Genomic DNA, 18,267 nt, shown 5'->3' with positions numbered 1-18,267 from the left:
GGATCATAAAATGTATTTTAAGATGATCCTGAGTGAATCAAATGTTATTTGTTTACCTCCAAGTTTCCTACATAGGTATAAGATTGATTTATTTTTAATTAATTTAACTTCCAAATCTGAAAACAGATTAAGAATGTTGCATAGAATGAGAGTGAATTTCAAGTCCTTGCATGTTCTTGTCAAAAACAAGCAATGAAAAACAAAATGAGTCAAGAAATTTAAATTAGGCTAGATATAGATGAAAAAGAATATAAAATATATCTAAAATGTTAACAGATTTCGATGAGGATAACTTGCATACATGATCCGCATGTGAGCTTAATTTCAAAAACACTGTTGTCTACCATATATGGGTTGTGACGTCGGAGAGATGTGAAAAAAATGGTGGAAAAACGTTTCTCTTCGCTGTTGATTTGATGTATTATTTGAAAATGAAAAGAAAATGAAATCCAATTTAATTTGTGGTACAATGTTCATCTGCTTTTTAACACAAAATAAGAAAAAACTTTCATTTGAAATGGGTTAGTCAGAAACGGATTAGTAAAGATCAAATTTGGTTAGATTTTTTTCATATTCAACAAAAATAAAAACAAAATCACTGGAAAAGGGAAAGTAAAAGCTAGCTTATATCCAGATACACGATACAATCATTGTACTGTATACTGCAACTGTAGGGGGCGCTGTTTGTTCTGTACACCTCACACACGTTGTGTCACATCATCTGGATAATGAAGAGCATTTAAAATAAAAGCAAATGTAAAATTTTGGTGAACTTGGACAAGAATATAAATATATATTTGTAATTTACACATTTATAGCACAGTAGCCCAATATTGAAAACCCCCTACCATATATGGGCAGTGACCTCATGAGTTAAAGCTTATACTTTTAGAGCTTAAATGAGGGATGTCAGAAAGCAGGACAGTGTTTTTGTTTCTTTTTGCTGGTGATTTATGGCATTCCACTATTATAACTAGAAAATCAAACCAAGTTTTAATTTCTGCTTTTTCAAATTCACCTGAAAAACAAAAACCTGCTTCATATTTCAATTAATGTGTCTAATTTTAAGGGAAAATCAAACAATCATTTATTGTTTCTTTTTATTGGGATTAATCAAAACATGTACAGAGCAAAATACATTATATTTTGAGAGTTTTCTCTTCCATTTCTTTTCAAAAGATAACCTAACTGTTTTGTAAATGCTCAAACAAACAGGGGGCTTTTAACTCTAATGACACCTTTGATTTATCTAACTAAAGGTGACATTGTGTATGCATTGACTTTACCACTTTAGCCAATATCCTCTCATTTCTTTGTGGTTTTTGGGATTTCACATCCCTTGGGCAGCTTTACATGTATATTGTGTAGTATTTGGAGTTATTTGTTGTATTTAACAACTACAGCAAAGCCCAAACACCCCCAGAAAGTCTCAGTAAAGTCCCTAGATGTGGAAAATTTGATGAAAATGCTAAAACGTTTTGAGATTTCAGATCAGGGTTTCCAGACTCCAGTGTGATAAAGTATGTTAAGTGTAGACAAAAACAGCAGACATTGGTCGTAGCAGCATTGAAAGGTGCTGGTATATTTAACATTGGCGTTACAAAAAACATTTCAAACAAAGTGATGCTGTGTCATCGAGTCCAAAACAAACAGACATGAAAATCAATAAAACGGCATGCTCCCACTTAAGACAAGTGACATTCCAAAAAAGGGGGTTATTTTTTTTTGTATCATCAATGGATTCTTTTAATAACATTTTATAAGCAATAACATATTCCATTTTATAGAAAATAAACATCTCTAGGAAATACTATACACAATTATATTAGTACATCACATCTTACATTTAAACAGCATCAAATACTTCTGTACACCATTAAATAATGAGCTTCGAAAAGAGAACGTTTGGCGTGGCGTTTTTACACTTTCTTTTCTGCTTTAATACTTAAATATGTCTCTTTCTGAAATGACTAAAACGTTGACTGTCTCTCTGCACAGTGCAGCGTTATATCGCCTGGCAGAGAGGAAAAGAGGCTACATTTTTCATACACAAACAGACAGGTGGAGCGTCTCTTTGCGCAGCTGTGAAGTAATTACACATCATTGGATATTTCTGAGCCGTACATTGAAATGAAGTGAGCTAAAACTGTCTCTGCATCCATAATCCGAGCCCTCGTCTGATCCGGTGTGATGACAATGTCTGCTGTATATTATACTGAATATGCGCACAGTTGAATTAAACTCAACAGATTTAATGTTTTTGTTTTTTTTGTTTTTTGTTTTTTCATATATATCTATATATTTCATTTCTGAACACAAAGTCTGACATATACCAAGGGTGACGCAATGATGTTGCCTAGTCATAATGCACATCAATATACACCTTTAAAGATAAGAGCATTATATTAAAATACAGTTTTTTTCTTTAGAACCTGTAAAGCACATCATTTACAGTGTCCTCGTTTATTTTTAGTTTTGTCTCTTGTTCCAAACATAAATGCAGACATTGAGATAGTACATCCAGTGGTTGGTTGCAGTACTTTTGTTTTTTCTGTTAAGCTGTTTTAGTAGCAAAACAGCCCAACATCATGATGCCACCGCCACCATGTTGACACTTGGTACAATGTTTTTAGTTTTTTTTTTTTTTATTTAAATTTTTTTCCCAAGACAGATAAGATCTTGAGTTGAAGATGCACGTCTGCACTCAGACACATATACACAAACACATGGTGAAGATATGGCCGTGGAATGATAATGCAGTGGTTATCACATACGCATACCAAAAAACACTTGTATGTGATCCTGTTGGCCGCTTGGACGAGACAGCCATTGGGACGTTCGTGTCCAGTTGTCTGAGGATGACGGGAACCTATCTGAATGCTGTACCCCCACAGACCTATGTTCCTTGCTCTGCATTTCAAACTGTTTGCACTGAGGTCCAGGCAGAAAGACAATGCCACCACCCCCTGCCTTGCTGTTGAGGACCATTTTCAGCAAGCAGCTGTTCAGTTCTCCAGGGTATGAGCTGCTCTTTGCTTCACACCTTGATGCAGTCTCTGGCCATCGTGCTTGTCCTTTTATCACTGCCTTTATTGCAGCAGTTTTGGCTTGCAGGATAAGTGGCAGAATGATGATTTTGGTAGTGAAGGTGGAATACAGAGATATCTTACAAGTCCTGTAGAAGAAGAAAGGAAACATTTAGAGCGACTCTTCTCATTCTAATTTATGAGCCTTTTTCCTTTGGTTTGAAACAGTAAAAGCTTCAGGCAGCTGTGATGCAGGTGGGGAGCCTCCAGGCCACTGAGCTGTGAGAGTGAGGCTTTTTCTGCAGAAATGTACTGAAAACATCAAAGAGAGGCGGCTGCATAAAAGGGGAGATGGATGCAGCTGACCAGGTTTGCTGAAAAAAGAGAACCGTGTAATTGCCCTGGTGTTCTGGCAGTGATACACTTGCAGTGCCTTGCAAAAGTTTTCATACCTATTGAACCTTTTGTTGTATTACAGCCACATATATCAGTATATTGTACTAGGATTTTATGTGATTATTTAAAACATAGTGCTGACCTGAAAAATGTTACATGTTTTTTTATGTAGGTTCCTTACTTAATACTTTCTTGAACCACCTTTTGCTGCAATTACAGCTGCAAGTCTTTTGGGCTGTACCTCTAACAGGTTTGCACAGTTACGAACTACATTTTCTGTACAGTTGTCTTTGCACATCACACAAACTCACTCAGGGTGGTCTGTGCATATCCATTTTCAGGTGTTGCTAAAGATTCTCAACTAGATTTGAATCTGGACTTTGGCTGGAACATTCTAACATTCACATCTAACATTGTTTAGGCCCCAATCTCAAGCCTTTGCAGCCTCCACCAGGTTTTCTTCCAGGATTGTTCTGTATTTAGTTGCATCTGTCTTCCTATCAGCTCTCACCAACTTCCCTGTCCCTGTTGAAAAAAGGCATCCCTGCAGCATGATGCTGTTACCACCATGTCTTAATATGTAGGGTAGTGTTAGTTTTCTGCCACACACTGCTTTTTGCATGTAGAAAAAAGCAACATTTTTATCTCATCTGACCATAGGAACCTTTTCCTCATATTTGCTGTGTCTCCTACATGGTCTGTTGCAAACTCTAATAGAGACTTCATATTGTTTTCTCTAAGCAATTGCTTTCTTTTAGCCCCTTTTCCATAAGGGCATAACTGACATTTGTTCTTTAAAAAGTTTCCCCCACCTCAGCTGTGGATCATCAGCTATCATGGACCTGTGCTGGTTCTCTGAATGAATCTCTCCTTACCCAGCCTGTCAGTTTAGGTATCATTTGTCTATTTTAGCATCATGAACCAAAAAGCTTGGGAATTTGTTTTATAACCTAACTCTCCTTTAAACTGCTAAATGATGTTATCCCTGTTCTATCTGCTGTGTTCCTGGGTCTTCATGCTGTTTGTTTACTAATGTTCTCTAACAAACCTCTGAGGCTTTCGCAGAACATCTGGACTTATTCTGAGATCAAATTACACAAAGAAAACAATAACTTCCCTTCCAGTTTACTGCTTTGTGTTGATCTATCACATAAACTGATAATGAAATAGACTGAAGTTTGTGGTTTAAATGTGACAAAGCATGGGGAAAAAATCAAGGGAGTTGGGGGTGAATACTTTTGCAAGACACTGTAGATGTCACTTTTTCTCCCCCAAAAGCCTTCATATTCACCCTCGAAACTACCAGCTGCCCATCCTCAAGCCCTGCTTAGCACTCTGTTTTTGTCCTTCTTCTGGTGCTCTGGTGCTCTCTGTCTCTCTCTTTCTGTTTTCACATCCCTGTAGTAAAACATTATTTTTTACACCTTTAGTCACCTCACCATCACAGGAAGGCTCCCCTCTTTTGTTGATCTTGTTTTCTCGCACCATCTCAGCCTTTCTCAGTCTGCTGCTCTCTGATGTAACTGTCCTGATTCTCGTTTTTATTCCAGCTCAGCCACAGCCCAAAACAGTCTGTTTTTTCCCAGTTCCTGTGTTTTTTGCACCCATGTGCATATATGCGAGGTTACAACTAACCTGATAATTATCGCATGTTGATGTGCTGCTACTACGTTATGTTTGGGTGCATTTATTTACTCTTAAAGTGAAAAAACAGGGATAGAGAGAGTCTTCTGACATGGGGACCCATGGGTGGGGTACATGTTTATTCGTGTCTCCTTTTCCCTTTGATTAGGCCGCTCAGCTTAAATTGGCTCGGCACAGACGTGGAGCCCTTCAGATCCCTCAGCCTGTTGACAGCTCTGCCTCAGCTCAGCTAACAGCAATCTCTCTCTCACTCTGACTTGCTCTCATTTTCTCTCTGTTTCTCACACTTCGACTCTGCTGCTCAGACGTGGGAGTGGAGTTGAAGGGAGAGGATGAGTAAGGAAGCGGGTGAGAAAGGGGCTGATTGAGGAAGGGTGAAGGGAGGATGGTGGGGGAAAAACAAAACATGGAGCTTATAGGATTTCAGAAGGTGAACGGATTGAGATGCTGGGAGAGATGGTGCAGCGGGGGAGCAAAGAAGCGGAATGAGGCTACCAGAAAATAAGAAAGGGGAAGGAGAAATAATGAGAGGAAGAACTAGAGAGTAATGGTGGAGAGAGCATGTGGGGAGAATAACAGGCAGTGAAGGCGGGTGGGGTGTTTTGATCAGCTGCCAGCTTTTTATCCCTGCCAGTCTGCACAGAGGAGAGCAGGAAATGAAGAAGGAGGGAGGGAGGAAGGGAAAATGCAGATGCAGAGAGGGGGAGGGGGTCTGGGGCCACCACTGCCTCAATGCACTGCTGCTCTCTGCTGAATGTCAGCATCTCTGGCTCTCTCTACCACCCCCTCGCATTTGACCTTCCAGGCTGTGCTGCAGTGTCCATTCATCACCAGCAGATGGTGCCTGTCCCACAGGAATGGCAGGTGTGGTGCAGACTGTTAATGTTCACCAAAAAAGCAAGGAGCCATTATAATTGCAGAGGTCTGAGGGTGTTGGGTTGGTTTAGGGAGCTGAAAATGTTTAGCGATCAGTGAGTTTGAGATAATGAATCTGTCTTTTGTAAGATAATAACAGGAAAATTGTCTTTTATTTCTTTTTTATTCTTGCTCTATTTTGCATAGGCTGACACACTATCCATCCTGCACTGTGGCATACAGTGTATTCTTTAAAAGACACAAGATAATTCACGTTTTGCACATGTGCACATGTATAGAGAGTTTATAAAAGAATAAGTAGGACAGGAAGAGGGCCAGAGCTAAAAGAAGAAAATGCACCGACATGCATTATCACAAGATACTCCTTATTAGTCCAAGTGTTCCATTCTAACTTATGAATATTCTTCAATCTAAACCCTTCTAGTGTAGCTCTGGGTATATGTCTAGGAGCCTCCTGGAAGGTCAGCTCCATCCTTTGCAGCCTCTAATAGGTTTTCCTTATTGTCCTGTATTTAGCTTGATTCATCTTCACATCCACTCTGACCAGGCTCTCTGTCACTACTGACGACATCCCCACAGCATGATGCTGCCACCACAATGTTTTACACTGGGGACGGTATGTTCAGTGAGATGTGCATTATTAGTTTTCTGCCACAAACAGACCACTTTGCTGCTGAATACTTTTGCAAACCACTGTACTACATTTATCTCTACATCTCGATGCAGTAAAAATCAAATATCAGTTTGAAGAATAAAAGGTCTTCAAGCATTTAAACCTAATCAGCAAGTGTATAAGGATTAATATACATGTATTTCACTTGTTTTGCATAACGTTTTCGTCTTACCTCATGTTTTGGGCATTTGATGGAAAAATCATCCTCGTGGAATTTGCAGCCTACAGGCAGCAAGAGAAAAGGCAAAGAGGAAGATAAGCTAGTGTCGCAGTTAAATGAGGAGAATAAATGAAGCGGATGAACAATGTATTTGAACCCTATGTAGATGGAAAAAACTGTAAATAATAAAATGCAAAATAAAGAATTACAAAGAAAGTAAGAAGAAAGAGAGATGGGCGCAAGTGAGTGGATGAGTTGTAGAGCAGGCAGGCAGGCAGGCAGATATGGCTGGTGCACTCAGCAGGATTAAAAAGGGCCTCACTCCTCTCTCTGTGCTGGCTCTGCAGACGTGGCAGGCCTTCTAATCCTCACACTGTACCTCTCTGGGATGATGTTTCACAAGGGCAAGCCATGTCACACACATGCTGACACTTCCAATGGCAACAGCAAACACGAACACACACATATATCAGCTAATGGGACATACATACTGGTAACATGCTTCTGAGACGAACATTAGGGAACTTTTAGGCAAGCATTACACACATCAGTAGATGCACACACACCCACATTCAGAGCCCCGACAGCCGCGTGGATGGATGGAGCCACAGGGGTTGCAGTCAATAATGCACACATAGAAACTCTCCCCCCCCCTCTGTCTATTCCCCCTCTCTTTCTTTCATACTCCCACTTTCATCATCCCCTTTAATCAAAGCTCTCTTTCGGGTTTCCTCTCCTTCAGAGCACTCAGACGTATCGTTTTGCATTCAATATTGCTACTCCTTGATGCATTTTCTTTCTCAGTTTACCCACATCTACTTTCCCTTGCCTCTCCTTTTAATGTTTCACTCTTTTTAAACTAAAGCTCAAGCTCATTTCCAGATTTTCACTTTGGCTTTTGAGTTATTTCAGTCCTTTTTTTTCACTTACCTATCTCTTTGGCGCAGATGTAGTGATATTTATAAGAGCAGCCTCTCCAACAGCAACTGAGGGATGCCCCCAAAATCTGGCACTTGTGACAGCTCTGGGGTTCATTGGACAAAGAACACAACCAGTAAAATCCAAGTCAAAATCAATTCAAGTTAAATAATAGAGAAACAAAGACATGTCTAATATGTATTGTGTCTTTTTATGATTGTTAACATACCGTTTGAGCTGACTTGCTGGCAGCTTCCTTCAGTCCATATAACCTTCCAGCTACCATAATTATCCCCTTGGTCCAGATGGTACAGTTTTCATGAGCCCAGTGCTGTTTGGCCACAGCCTCCATTTGTAGCCTTTGGAACGTACTTTCATTGTCCTCTTGGTCTTTCGAAGCAACCGTGCAGATGTTTTGGAGCTGGTTCATTCTCCTGAATCTCTCTCTGAGAGTGAGTCTTCTCGGACCACCCTCCTGACAAGGTCTTTCCGGTCTCCCTAGCCGTCGGTAATGCCGGTGATGCTGCCTGCTGTTACCAGCCTCTTCAGATGAAGGTTCTGTATTTCCCTCCTTGTCTGAGTTCACCGTATCTTCTGTCTTTGAGGAGGTACCTGGTTCTTCACTACTGCTACTATGATTCCTGTCAATCTTGTTGGTGTCTTCCCTGAAGAATTGCGCGTGTGTGATAGTCAGAATTTTCCGTGGAATACTATCTTCTGTGTAGTAGGGTCCACACAAATCTCCTAGGTCCTTATAGTTTGGCGGTTTCCCACACAAGCAACATGTAGGACGCTTATCACATAGATTTGTATTTACCAATGGTCCTAGTTGCATGGCAGCAGTGTGTGGGACTACTTTAGCAACCGTGAAAGGATTCCTCATTCTAAGTATGCCCTTTTTTCTCCGTCTCTGAAATACAACGGCGTCTTCAGGCTTGTTGACTATGGCACACCAAGAGGAAAAGTCTCTGGAGTTGTTGATCCGTACATAAGGACAAAAAGATAGTTTGGAATTTCGGTTGAATGGTCTGCTCCTACATCTTTTCACAGAGATGACCTCCATGTTTTTTTCTGTTACAGTCAGCACAGGACCCACAATACTAGTCTCCTCACTTTCTGTCTTCTCTTGTTCCCTTCTTTCCCTTTCTTCTTTTTCTCTTTCCTCTTTTTTGTCCTGTTCACATCCAGCTGCCCTCACAACTGACTCAATGACCTCAATGGCATCTTTCATCCCAGGTTTTGGCCCAGGTTTTTTGTGAATCTTTACTGGCTTTCCAGGTGTCTGTTCCATTGAGGCTTGGCTTCTTTTCCGTTTGGTTGGGTTTGCTGACGGTTTTCGGCCTCTTCGAGGTTTCTGGATAAGTTCTGTGGAGACAGACTGATGGGTTTCTGTGAACTTATCCTGGTTAGTTGGTAGAGGTTCTGTGGACTCTGTGGTGGCCACCTTCTCCTCTATCCTTTCCACAGGTTGCAATGTTTCTGTTGTTGTGTTTGTCTCATCTACTGTCTCATTTTCCTCTAAATTGGCCTCTCCTTTTCTCTTCTTCCTCCTTTGTTTAAGGTGCATTTCATGGTTGTTCTTAATGGCTCTCTGTTTTGCAAGCCTTGGTGTTGTGATTATGAGACTGTCTGCTTCCAAAGCTACTACTGATGCATCTGTACTCTCCACCATGGCCCACCTTTTTCTCTTAGTTCTGAAAGACTTTGTGGCATCAGTAGAAACACTCTCTGAAGTCTGTTGTGTCCTCTCAACTACAGCCCCAACTTCTAATGATGTCTCTGTTGAGGTCAAAGCCTCATTGACCGTGTCTATCTTGGATTCTGGTTTACTTTTTTCCTGTCTTCTGTCATTCCTATTTATAATCTCATCTTCCACTAATGGTCTCACTATATTTATTGTTGATTCCTCTTGACTTAGCTCATGCTTTCCACTTTCTTGTGATACGTCCATTGTGATTGCTCCTTCTTGCTGTTTCATTTCCTCCTTTGTAAACTCTGTTTTCTCAGTGTTATTTATTTGAATTGAAGTCTCCCCTTCCTTAAGGACAAATTCAGGAAAAGCCTTAGATGTAATATCGTCACTTAGACTGCTGTCTTGTTGGCTAGCTGGGAGGTGTTTCTTTGAGCTAGGAGATGTAATCTTTTGTACCATTGCCTCATATTTCTGCCCTCTGCCTTTGCGTGGGGGGAGGACCTTTGTTTTAGTGGGACACAATGGAGGCACCACAGACACATCGCTGTTAGAAGATCCACTGTTGTTAGGAAGAATGTCTTTGGTTGTTGTAATGCCCAGAGAAGCTTTCCTGGGTGGTCCTCGCTTTCTTCTGGGGCCTTGGACACTCTTCTCTTTGGATGCGGGTAGAGCCTTTTCAAACAGGACTGGTTGAGGTGACAAAGTTCTTAGTTTGGGCTTTGGACCTCTTTTCTTTTTTACAGGTGGTGTGCAGATTTCTGGGCTAGATTTGCGCTTTAGTGTAGGTACTGTCTTTTCCTTAGATGCCTCAGATAGGACTGGCTTTGCAGGTGGTGCAGGTAAGTGTATGGGAACATCTGTTATCATGGTATCAGCGTCTGGAGGTAGAAGTTTTTCCACGACTGTGGTCTCTTCTACTTTTAGAGAAATATCACGTAGTTTATTTTCTGTTGGTGTTTGGGTTTGAATGTCTTCCACTCCCCTTTCTTTTTCTTTTAGTTTATCCTGTGAGGGTTTTCTGGATCTTAAGACCATATTGTTGTTCTCCCTCTCTGGTACCTTTACCTCTGGAGAAGCTTGTTTTTCCTCTGGTGGAGGTTTTACATCCTGGTTATCCCGGAGTGTTGTAGTTTTCAGAGCTTTCCTGGTCCTGCTTTGCTTTTCTTGGACTTGTTGCCTTGAAACGTCCTGGTTCATCAATTTTGCTTTTGAAATTGAGCCTCTGGGGCGACCTACTGGGGCTTTGATGGGAGCAGAATCTGTGGCGGTCAAAACCTCAGCGGGCTTGATGCCAGGTTTTAGACCTGGTCTTAGGGCTGGTTTTGGTCCAGGTTTCAATCCAGGCTTTGGTCCAGGCTTTGAACCTGGTTTTGGCCCTGGTTTTTGTCTTACAGTGGTTTCAGTTTTCAGATGAACTTCTGATTCATTTGGTGCAGGTTTTTGTCCTGTCTTCTTTCCAGGTTTTGGTCCAGGTTTGGGACCTGACTTTAGGCTAGGTTTAAAACCCGGTTTTGACACTGGCTTTGCACTTGGTTTTGGCCTTGGCTTAGATCCGGGTTTTGGACCTGGTTTTCTCTTCACATTAGATTCGACTTTTGTTTGCAAATCTGGAGAATTAAACGAGCGAGTGCACATTCTCGACTGAAAACCATCTTTCAGCACTTTAGGAGTCTGGCTCACAATAGAATCCTGATGAGCAAGGTTAGTTTGATCAGAGAATAAAATAGTCTTGCTTGGAGACATGCTTGTTTTTTGCGTAGAAGAGTTTGTTTCTTCGGCCACCTTCTCTTCCTCCTTCTGTAAGCTTAGTTGTCGCCTTAGCACCACGCCTGAATGCATCATTCTCCTTCTTCCTCTAGCATACTTGCGTCCATATGTCCTTGGCTGAGCAGATGGGACCATAGGTTCTGGCTTTGTCAGTGGTGTCACAGCACTGGCACAACTTATGCCTGGTTCTATATCATCATCGCCTTTTTGAGGAGATGGTGGAGTGTCTGCCCAGGAAGGGGCAGAGGGTAATATTGACTTCCCTGGCAGTTGAGGAGAGTCTGGCTCCAGGACCTTAGCATCGCTGTGATCAATATGATCTCTAGCCTGAGTAGGAGGAGCAGCCTTGTCATTGAGAGCAGAGAAGATTGGCATAGCAGACTGAGGCTGAGGTACTGTGTCACCAATAGCTGACTCCTTTGTTGAAGCATCTGTTGCTGTCGTAGCTGCTGCTGCATTTAGATGACCAGGTCCCCGTGCAAAATCATTGTCGGTATTGAGTGCTAAATTTTGACTTTCAATCCTGCTGCAGATATCTTCAGATGGACTCCCTTGGATATCTTCATTATTCATGTGATCTTGAGTTAATGACTGGGTTTCTTTCTTTCCTTCCTCTACTTCTACTTCTCCAGGCAAAAGCTGTGAAAGATAACTTTTTTCATTTTCTTCTTTCTCATCTTCATTTGCCTTATCTTCTCCCCTCTCCTCTCCTGCCCCTTTGTCATCCTCCTTATTTCTGCTCTCCTTCTTGTCATAGCTACACGCTTCCAGGACTTCAGCTTGGGGAGTTGGAGAAGTGTTTGCTGAACTGTCATCTTTCTCTGTGGAGTATTGATCCTGCTCAAGGTCTCCTCTTGAAATGAAAGGCAAAGTTTTTACAGAACTCTCAGATGCAGTCGGAGATTCAGATTTGAATGCCTCTGACTTCATCACTTGACTAAAGTGATCTTTGTTACTGGAATCAGAGAGGTCATCTGGGGACTGTTCTACTGAGTCTCTTGCATCTGAGTCATATTTGCTGTGGACCTCTTGGTACATCGTCTCCTCATAGCAATAGTTTTTGTCTGCCATATCCGTGTTTATTTTGTTGTAGAAAGCTGGGCATTTTTCCTCACCTGTCCATTTCTCTTGTTTCTCTGTAGGGTTGGTTGAGTCTGAATTGTTTATGAAGTCAAGAGTTTTCTCTATTGCTTCCTCTTCTTTTTCAGCAGGTTTTTCCGTCCAAGCTGATTCTTCAAAGTTCTCTTTTACAGGCTGATTGATATGTTGTATATTTGATGGGGAGTCACTTTCTTGTTTCAGGGGACTGGGGATTGTAATACTTGTTGGAGACCTCTCATCACCAATGCTCTTCGCTGGAGTACTCATGCCATCTCCTCCTTGCCCTGCCTGACATCTTATAGGATCAGGTGTAAGGTTGTGCAGACCTGAGTCCCCAGACCTGGTAGACATATCATCTGGAGAAGCAATAGAGCAAGATGACGCCGTGTCCAGACTGAGTTGTGTATTGTTATGGGCCTGAGCTGGACTTCTGCCCTGGCCAAAATAATAGTAGCCTCTGTCCAATGGTTCATCACTACTGCTGGAGTAGCCACCCTCATGGAGTTCCATAGGCAATGGTTGGTGCTGTGGAGTAGAGTAAGGTTCATGCATGGGGCCTCCACTCATATTACCACCACTGTCTGAATATGGAGGACTTTTGTATTCTTCACCCTTCTTGGTGGAAGCCCCACTTCCAATGCTGCTGTTGCTCCCACCACTGCTGCGCTTACTGCCTTTCTTGTTTGCAACCAGCGCTTCTGAAAGCAGAAGCTGTTGGACATTATTGGAGATATTCTCCACCTGAGAGGTGAGAGCGTTCAGGCTCCACAAGCTGGGGTTTGATAACAGCTTCTCTGAGAAGCGCTCTTTCATTGTGGGCGCTTGTGGTGTAGTGGTATAGCTGTGGGATGCTGTGTGGGATATGTTAGGTGAAGGGTGAGACCTTGGGGGCATCAGCATGGTGTTCACATTGGCTTGATCTTGCATACCAGCTGAAGAAGATGACGAGGAGGAGGCTGCTCCCGGTGTCATTGGTGGTTGGCCATACTGGAAAGACTCTGGATTGGTCATTAATGGTGAAGGGGTGGAACTATATGAGGGCGAGCGGCCGACAGAGCGAGCAGGAGAATGGCTTGAGGAAGGGCTACAAGTCTGATAATACTGTTCTGGAGATCTGACAGGGAGCTCCGAAAGACAGTAATTTTGCTGTGGTTGGTTATAGTGCTGGTATTTAGGGTGGGATTCTTGGGGATTGGTCATTGCCTGTAAAGAGGTCTGCTGCTCATAACCTCTGGGTGTTGGCTGCTGGTACCCATAGCTGTTTGGGGTTGACCTGTAGGCTCCCTGCTTCAGACTGCTATGACTACTCAGCTGTCTGCCATACTGGGAATTTGGAGGTATGTTGTAGCCTTTATAACAATGGGGCATGGGACTGCATTTTTCCATGTATGGGGATGGAGAAGGGGAGGGTTGAGGGTAGTGTAGGTGACTCTGGGGATACATGAGAGGTGAGGGTGCAGGGTTAGGAGGGTGGGGCTGGTGGTGTGGGCTTGTGTAACTTGGGGTAGAAGGCTGGTGGCACGGTGTTTGGGAGTGTCCTAACATGTTCGAGTCCATGTACTGGGAGGAGCCAGGTGCTGGGGATGCACCTGCCTCCAGTCGACCCACCATCTCCTGTTCATACTGTGCTAACTGTGCCGGGTCCTCCCACTTCTGCTGGAGATGACTCTCGCTCATATACTGGGCAGAATAATTTCCTGGGCCCATGTGATTACTATAGCCCCCATGACCCTGCAGGTGTTGACTGGGGCTTGGTGGGGGAACTTTGTTTCCTCTGAAGGATTTTTTTGTTTGTGAGGCTGGTGAGCCCCCATTTCCACCACCTGCAGTAGTTCCTGGGTACCCAGAATAGTTTTGTTGGCTGTAACAGTCCTTGGGTCCTCCAATTCCAGCTGCTCCAGCAGTTGGCACATTTGCTGTGTTAGACATAGCCTCATAGCTTGACCTGTTGTGTCCTGGGCCAGGGCCTGGATGTGGACCAGGGCCTGGGTGTGGATGCTGTGGTTGGGGATGATGTGGGTGTTGTCGGTAGGTCTCCAGGCGAGATAATTCATGGGGCTCCTGCTGATAGCAAGGTTGGTTGCTGTGGTAACCACTGGTGCGCTCGCGGAAGGACTGCATAACTCACTCCGTCTATAGCATGAGCAGGGAGGGGGAGGGGGGGTCTGGGGTTGTGAAAGTATGGATGGAAGAAGGAGAAGAAATAGAGAAAAGGACAAGAAATTATGAGGCTAGGTGTTAAACTTGGGGTATACAAGAATTTTTCATTGTCTGAAGTGAACTTCAGAGTGTATTTCAAGAGCTACTTACAATAATATTTCCTCTTTTTTGAGAAAAACAATATTTTCAGACACACAAAAAGATCCAAGGCAGATAATGTGTTGCACATCTTACCAAATTCACATATTGAGTTTTATTGGCCTAGTTTGATTGACCAGTGTTCAACCTAAAGCACTACTGATATTTTTTTTTAGCATCTGTACATTTCGGTGTCATTGTTTGTGTCCACAGCATGTATATCAAATGTGTATAAACTACTTGATTACTACTAGGCAATTTTGATTTGAATCTCTTGTTATTTTTCCAACCCTTCACTAATATTACATTCAAGCTCTGAAACAAATATTATTTTTTTCCGGTTAGGTGTTAATAACATTTTCAGATGGGCCCCTCATTCTTTTCTTCCTTCTGCTCAGATAGAAACTCTTGTTTCCTCCCAGGAGAAGTGGGCACTAATACAATGTGTATGTGCATGCTCTAAATGCACCAGCAGAGGGTTTATGTTGATAGTGCGAGATCCGTCTCTTCCAGTATGTAACTGCGTGTGGGGACTATACTGTTTCGCCTGCATGCGTGTGTTTGTGAATGTGTTTACACAGAAGAGAGATGAACAAAGGAGGGGTAGAAACTTTTGCTGATGTATAAAAGGAAAAGAGTCACCTGGAGACAGAGCACAGAGCCCCTGAGTGTGTCTGTTTGAAAGAGGCAGTTTCAGTACAATATCCCAGCTTTCAATCCACTCTGGGGACAGTGGTACATCCCACCAGACACACAGCAGCATTATTCATCTATGAACACTATATGTGTGTGTGTTTGTGTGAGTACAATGGAAACCAGAATGTGTTAAATGTGTGCACTTCTTTTTTTTTCACACCTAGATGTAAGTTTGCTGCTGAGTTTGGTTCTGTTTATGGTATGCAATGTTGTGGTCCATGTTTTAAAATATACTACAAACTAATAATCGCATTCATTGATAAACAGACACTTGTAAATTCCAATGGAGACCTAGTGTCTGCCTTCTTGCCATCCTTGCTCCCCTACTCTCAGCTCAGTACTGTTCCACCTGGGGTGATGTGTGTGTGGGCAGACTTGTTTACACAATAACAAGGAAAAGGAGTGGGATTCTCCCAAACCAAGCGTGCTCAGCACAGCAGGCAGGATCAGCTAAGACTCACGTTATTTTCTTATCCAGCACAGCAAGGCCTTACATCCCATGTTGAACATTTTTGAGTTTACACTGCCTTGCAAAAGTATTCACGTTCCTTGAATTTTTTTTTACATTTTGACACATTACAAACATTGCAAACTTTAATTATTTTTTTTTGGGATGTAATGTGATTATTTTGATGAGGTTCTGAAATTTAATTGGGTCATTTCTAAACCTGAAATATGCTTTGGCCTGAGCCATTCAGTTATGGCTCTGACTTTATTTTTTAAGTCTTTGTCCTGCTGAATGATGGAGGTTCAAGTGTTTTTAAGGGAATGTTTTAACAGGTTTTTATTCAGGATTCCCCTGTATTTAGCTACATCCATGTTCCTATCAAATCTGTTCAGGTGTCCTTATCACGGCAGAAAAAAAAAATCCTTTCAGTATGATTCTGCTATGTTTCACTTTGGGGAGGATGTGTTCAGGGATTCGTGCAGTGTTAGCGTTCTGCCACACAGCATTTTGCAACTAGGCCAAAAGGTTGGACTTTGGCTCTGATCTCTTCTGATCAGAGTTCCTTCTTCCACACTCCGTGGCCCTTACATGGCTGGCATGTTTAATGGGACTTTGTCAAGTGCATGATTATTAGTTTTCCTGTGAACAATTTCTTCCAACTAAGCTATGGATCTCTACAGCTCCTCCAGAGTTACCATGAGCTTCTGGCTGTTTCTCTGATTAATGGTCTCCTGTTAGTTTAGGTGGTTTGTCATGTCTTTGTAGGTTTGCTGGTGTGCTATAAACTAAACATGCTCAAATGAAGTATTGAACAACGCTCTGTGAGAATCTTAGGATATTGTTTTATAATCTAACCCTGCTTTAAATGTCTGGGCGACTTTATCCTTGACCTGTCTATGATGTTCCTTGTTCTTTCCCAGAAACACGGCATTAATGTTCTCTAACAAACGTATGAGGCCTTCACAGAACAGCTGTGTTTATACTGAGATTAAATTACACAGATGGGTTGTATTTACTAATGACCTTTGAAAGGAAGAGGTTGCACTGAATACATTTCGAAGTATGATTTTCTTTGGACTTCACAAGCCTGTACTGCTTTGTGTTAGTCTGTTACATAAAATCCCAATAAAATAATTAAATTTTGTGGTTTTAATTGGAGAAAATGTGAAAAAAGTTCTAGGGGGCGTGAACACAAGACATGACACTGTAATTGTATTTTTTGCGCTTGATTGCATCTTCCTTTGAAACAAAACAAAGAAACCAAAGACACCTTCCCTCAAATCGATTTACTTCACGCTTGCCTTTTCTCAAACACAAACGTGTGTTTGACGGTGTCTACATTCCCATCACGTCCACCTTCTACCTCCATTCTGCATCTCCCTCCCTTCCACTCTTATCTTCCACACAGAAGCCCGGCACCATGGTGCTGACCGATTGCCATATTTGTGGAGGCACAACGTCTCTGCTTCAGTGAGGAGCAGAGAGGAGAGCGGATGGAGCTTACATGCTGAGATCACCAAATCTCCTTTGTTTATTTGTCTGTCCATTCTTCAGCGCTTGCATTAGAACAGAGAAGGAGGCATGAAGGAGAAGCATATAGGCCTATGCATCTATATATCATATGCATCCAGCAAGACACCCACATTTTTCCCTTCTATTCTTGTCTTCTCCTCTTCTAAGCTGACTGTATTTTGAATCTCTCAACAAAGTGATGTCTGCACAAGAAAGATAATTCTCCTTCCTACTCCACTATGTCCCTGTCTTCCTCTTCTTTCTTTTTTCTCTTAAACCTTCCTGATAGAGAGGGGATGGCGACAAGAGGGGAAAGAAAACAAGGCGTTGGTGGTCTAATAGAAGGTGAGAGAGAGAGTTAGAGAGAGAGACTGAGGTAGAGAGGGTGAAATGAAAGCTAGTAGAGTGGAGGGGATGGGAAGAGATGGACGGCGAGGGGATGCAACAACAGGGAAGCAGTGGTAGAATGATAAGTTTGATGAGGAAGACAAGGAGAAGGGGGTGCAGAGGACAAGGGAGGATGCATGATTTAGTGAGGGGGCTTTACAGCCTGCTCTTGGGAAATACAAACTGCAGCAAATACACCACCATTTGCATGCACATTACATACAAAGAGGCCTATAGTGCATTGCGAAAGTATTCATATCGCTTGAACTTAGCTACTCTATTACATTTCCTTAACTTCTCATCCCCTAAAACTGTTTTTTTTGGTGTGCATTTGTGTGTTTACTTATCATTTCTTTTTTAGCCACAAGTGGCCTTTACTTCAAGGTGGACTGTCTTTAAATGCTGTGGAGAGAGGGGGAAGACATGCAATAAGGGTCTCGACGGGTCTTGACTCGAACCCTGCGTCAAGGACTGAGGCCTAACTACTTGGTTTGCAAACACTACAGCTATGCCACATGCCCCAATTTACTTCTGTAAATCACTTTGTGTTACACTTTGATTAAACGTTTTCACAGTTTCACCACAGACCTAAATCTCTTTCAATGGGATTTTATGTGATAGACCAACATAAAGAATCATAAACTCAATAAGCCAGAGGAAAATGGAACATAA

The 18,267-nt window shown here is 42.3% G+C and overlaps 1 protein-coding gene across 1 annotated transcript; it reads right to left on the bottom strand.

Moving 5' to 3' along the window:
- Nucleotides 1-1,555: 1,555 nt before the first annotated feature.
- Nucleotides 1,556-14,416, bottom strand: LOC124862692 (retinoic acid-induced protein 1-like). The gene is made up of 4 exons (XM_047356753.1): nucleotides 7,923-14,416; nucleotides 7,706-7,799; nucleotides 6,788-6,837; nucleotides 1,556-3,175 (listed from the first exon to the last, which is right to left on the bottom strand). Exons 1-4 carry the CDS (start codon nucleotides 14,373-14,375, stop codon nucleotides 3,167-3,169), a joined length of 6,606 nt encoding a protein of 2,201 aa, XP_047212709.1. The 5' UTR covers nucleotides 14,376-14,416; the 3' UTR covers nucleotides 1,556-3,166.
- Between the last annotated feature and the right edge of the window lie 3,851 nt (nucleotides 14,417-18,267).

Source organism: Girardinichthys multiradiatus, chromosome X, assembly GCF_021462225.1.
Source record: "Girardinichthys multiradiatus isolate DD_20200921_A chromosome X, DD_fGirMul_XY1, whole genome shotgun sequence".
Lineage (NCBI taxonomy): Eukaryota > Metazoa > Chordata > Actinopteri > Cyprinodontiformes > Goodeidae > Girardinichthys > Girardinichthys multiradiatus.
Note: the sequence above shows the minus strand (reverse complement) of the source record. Positions and strands in the feature narration are given on the sequence as shown.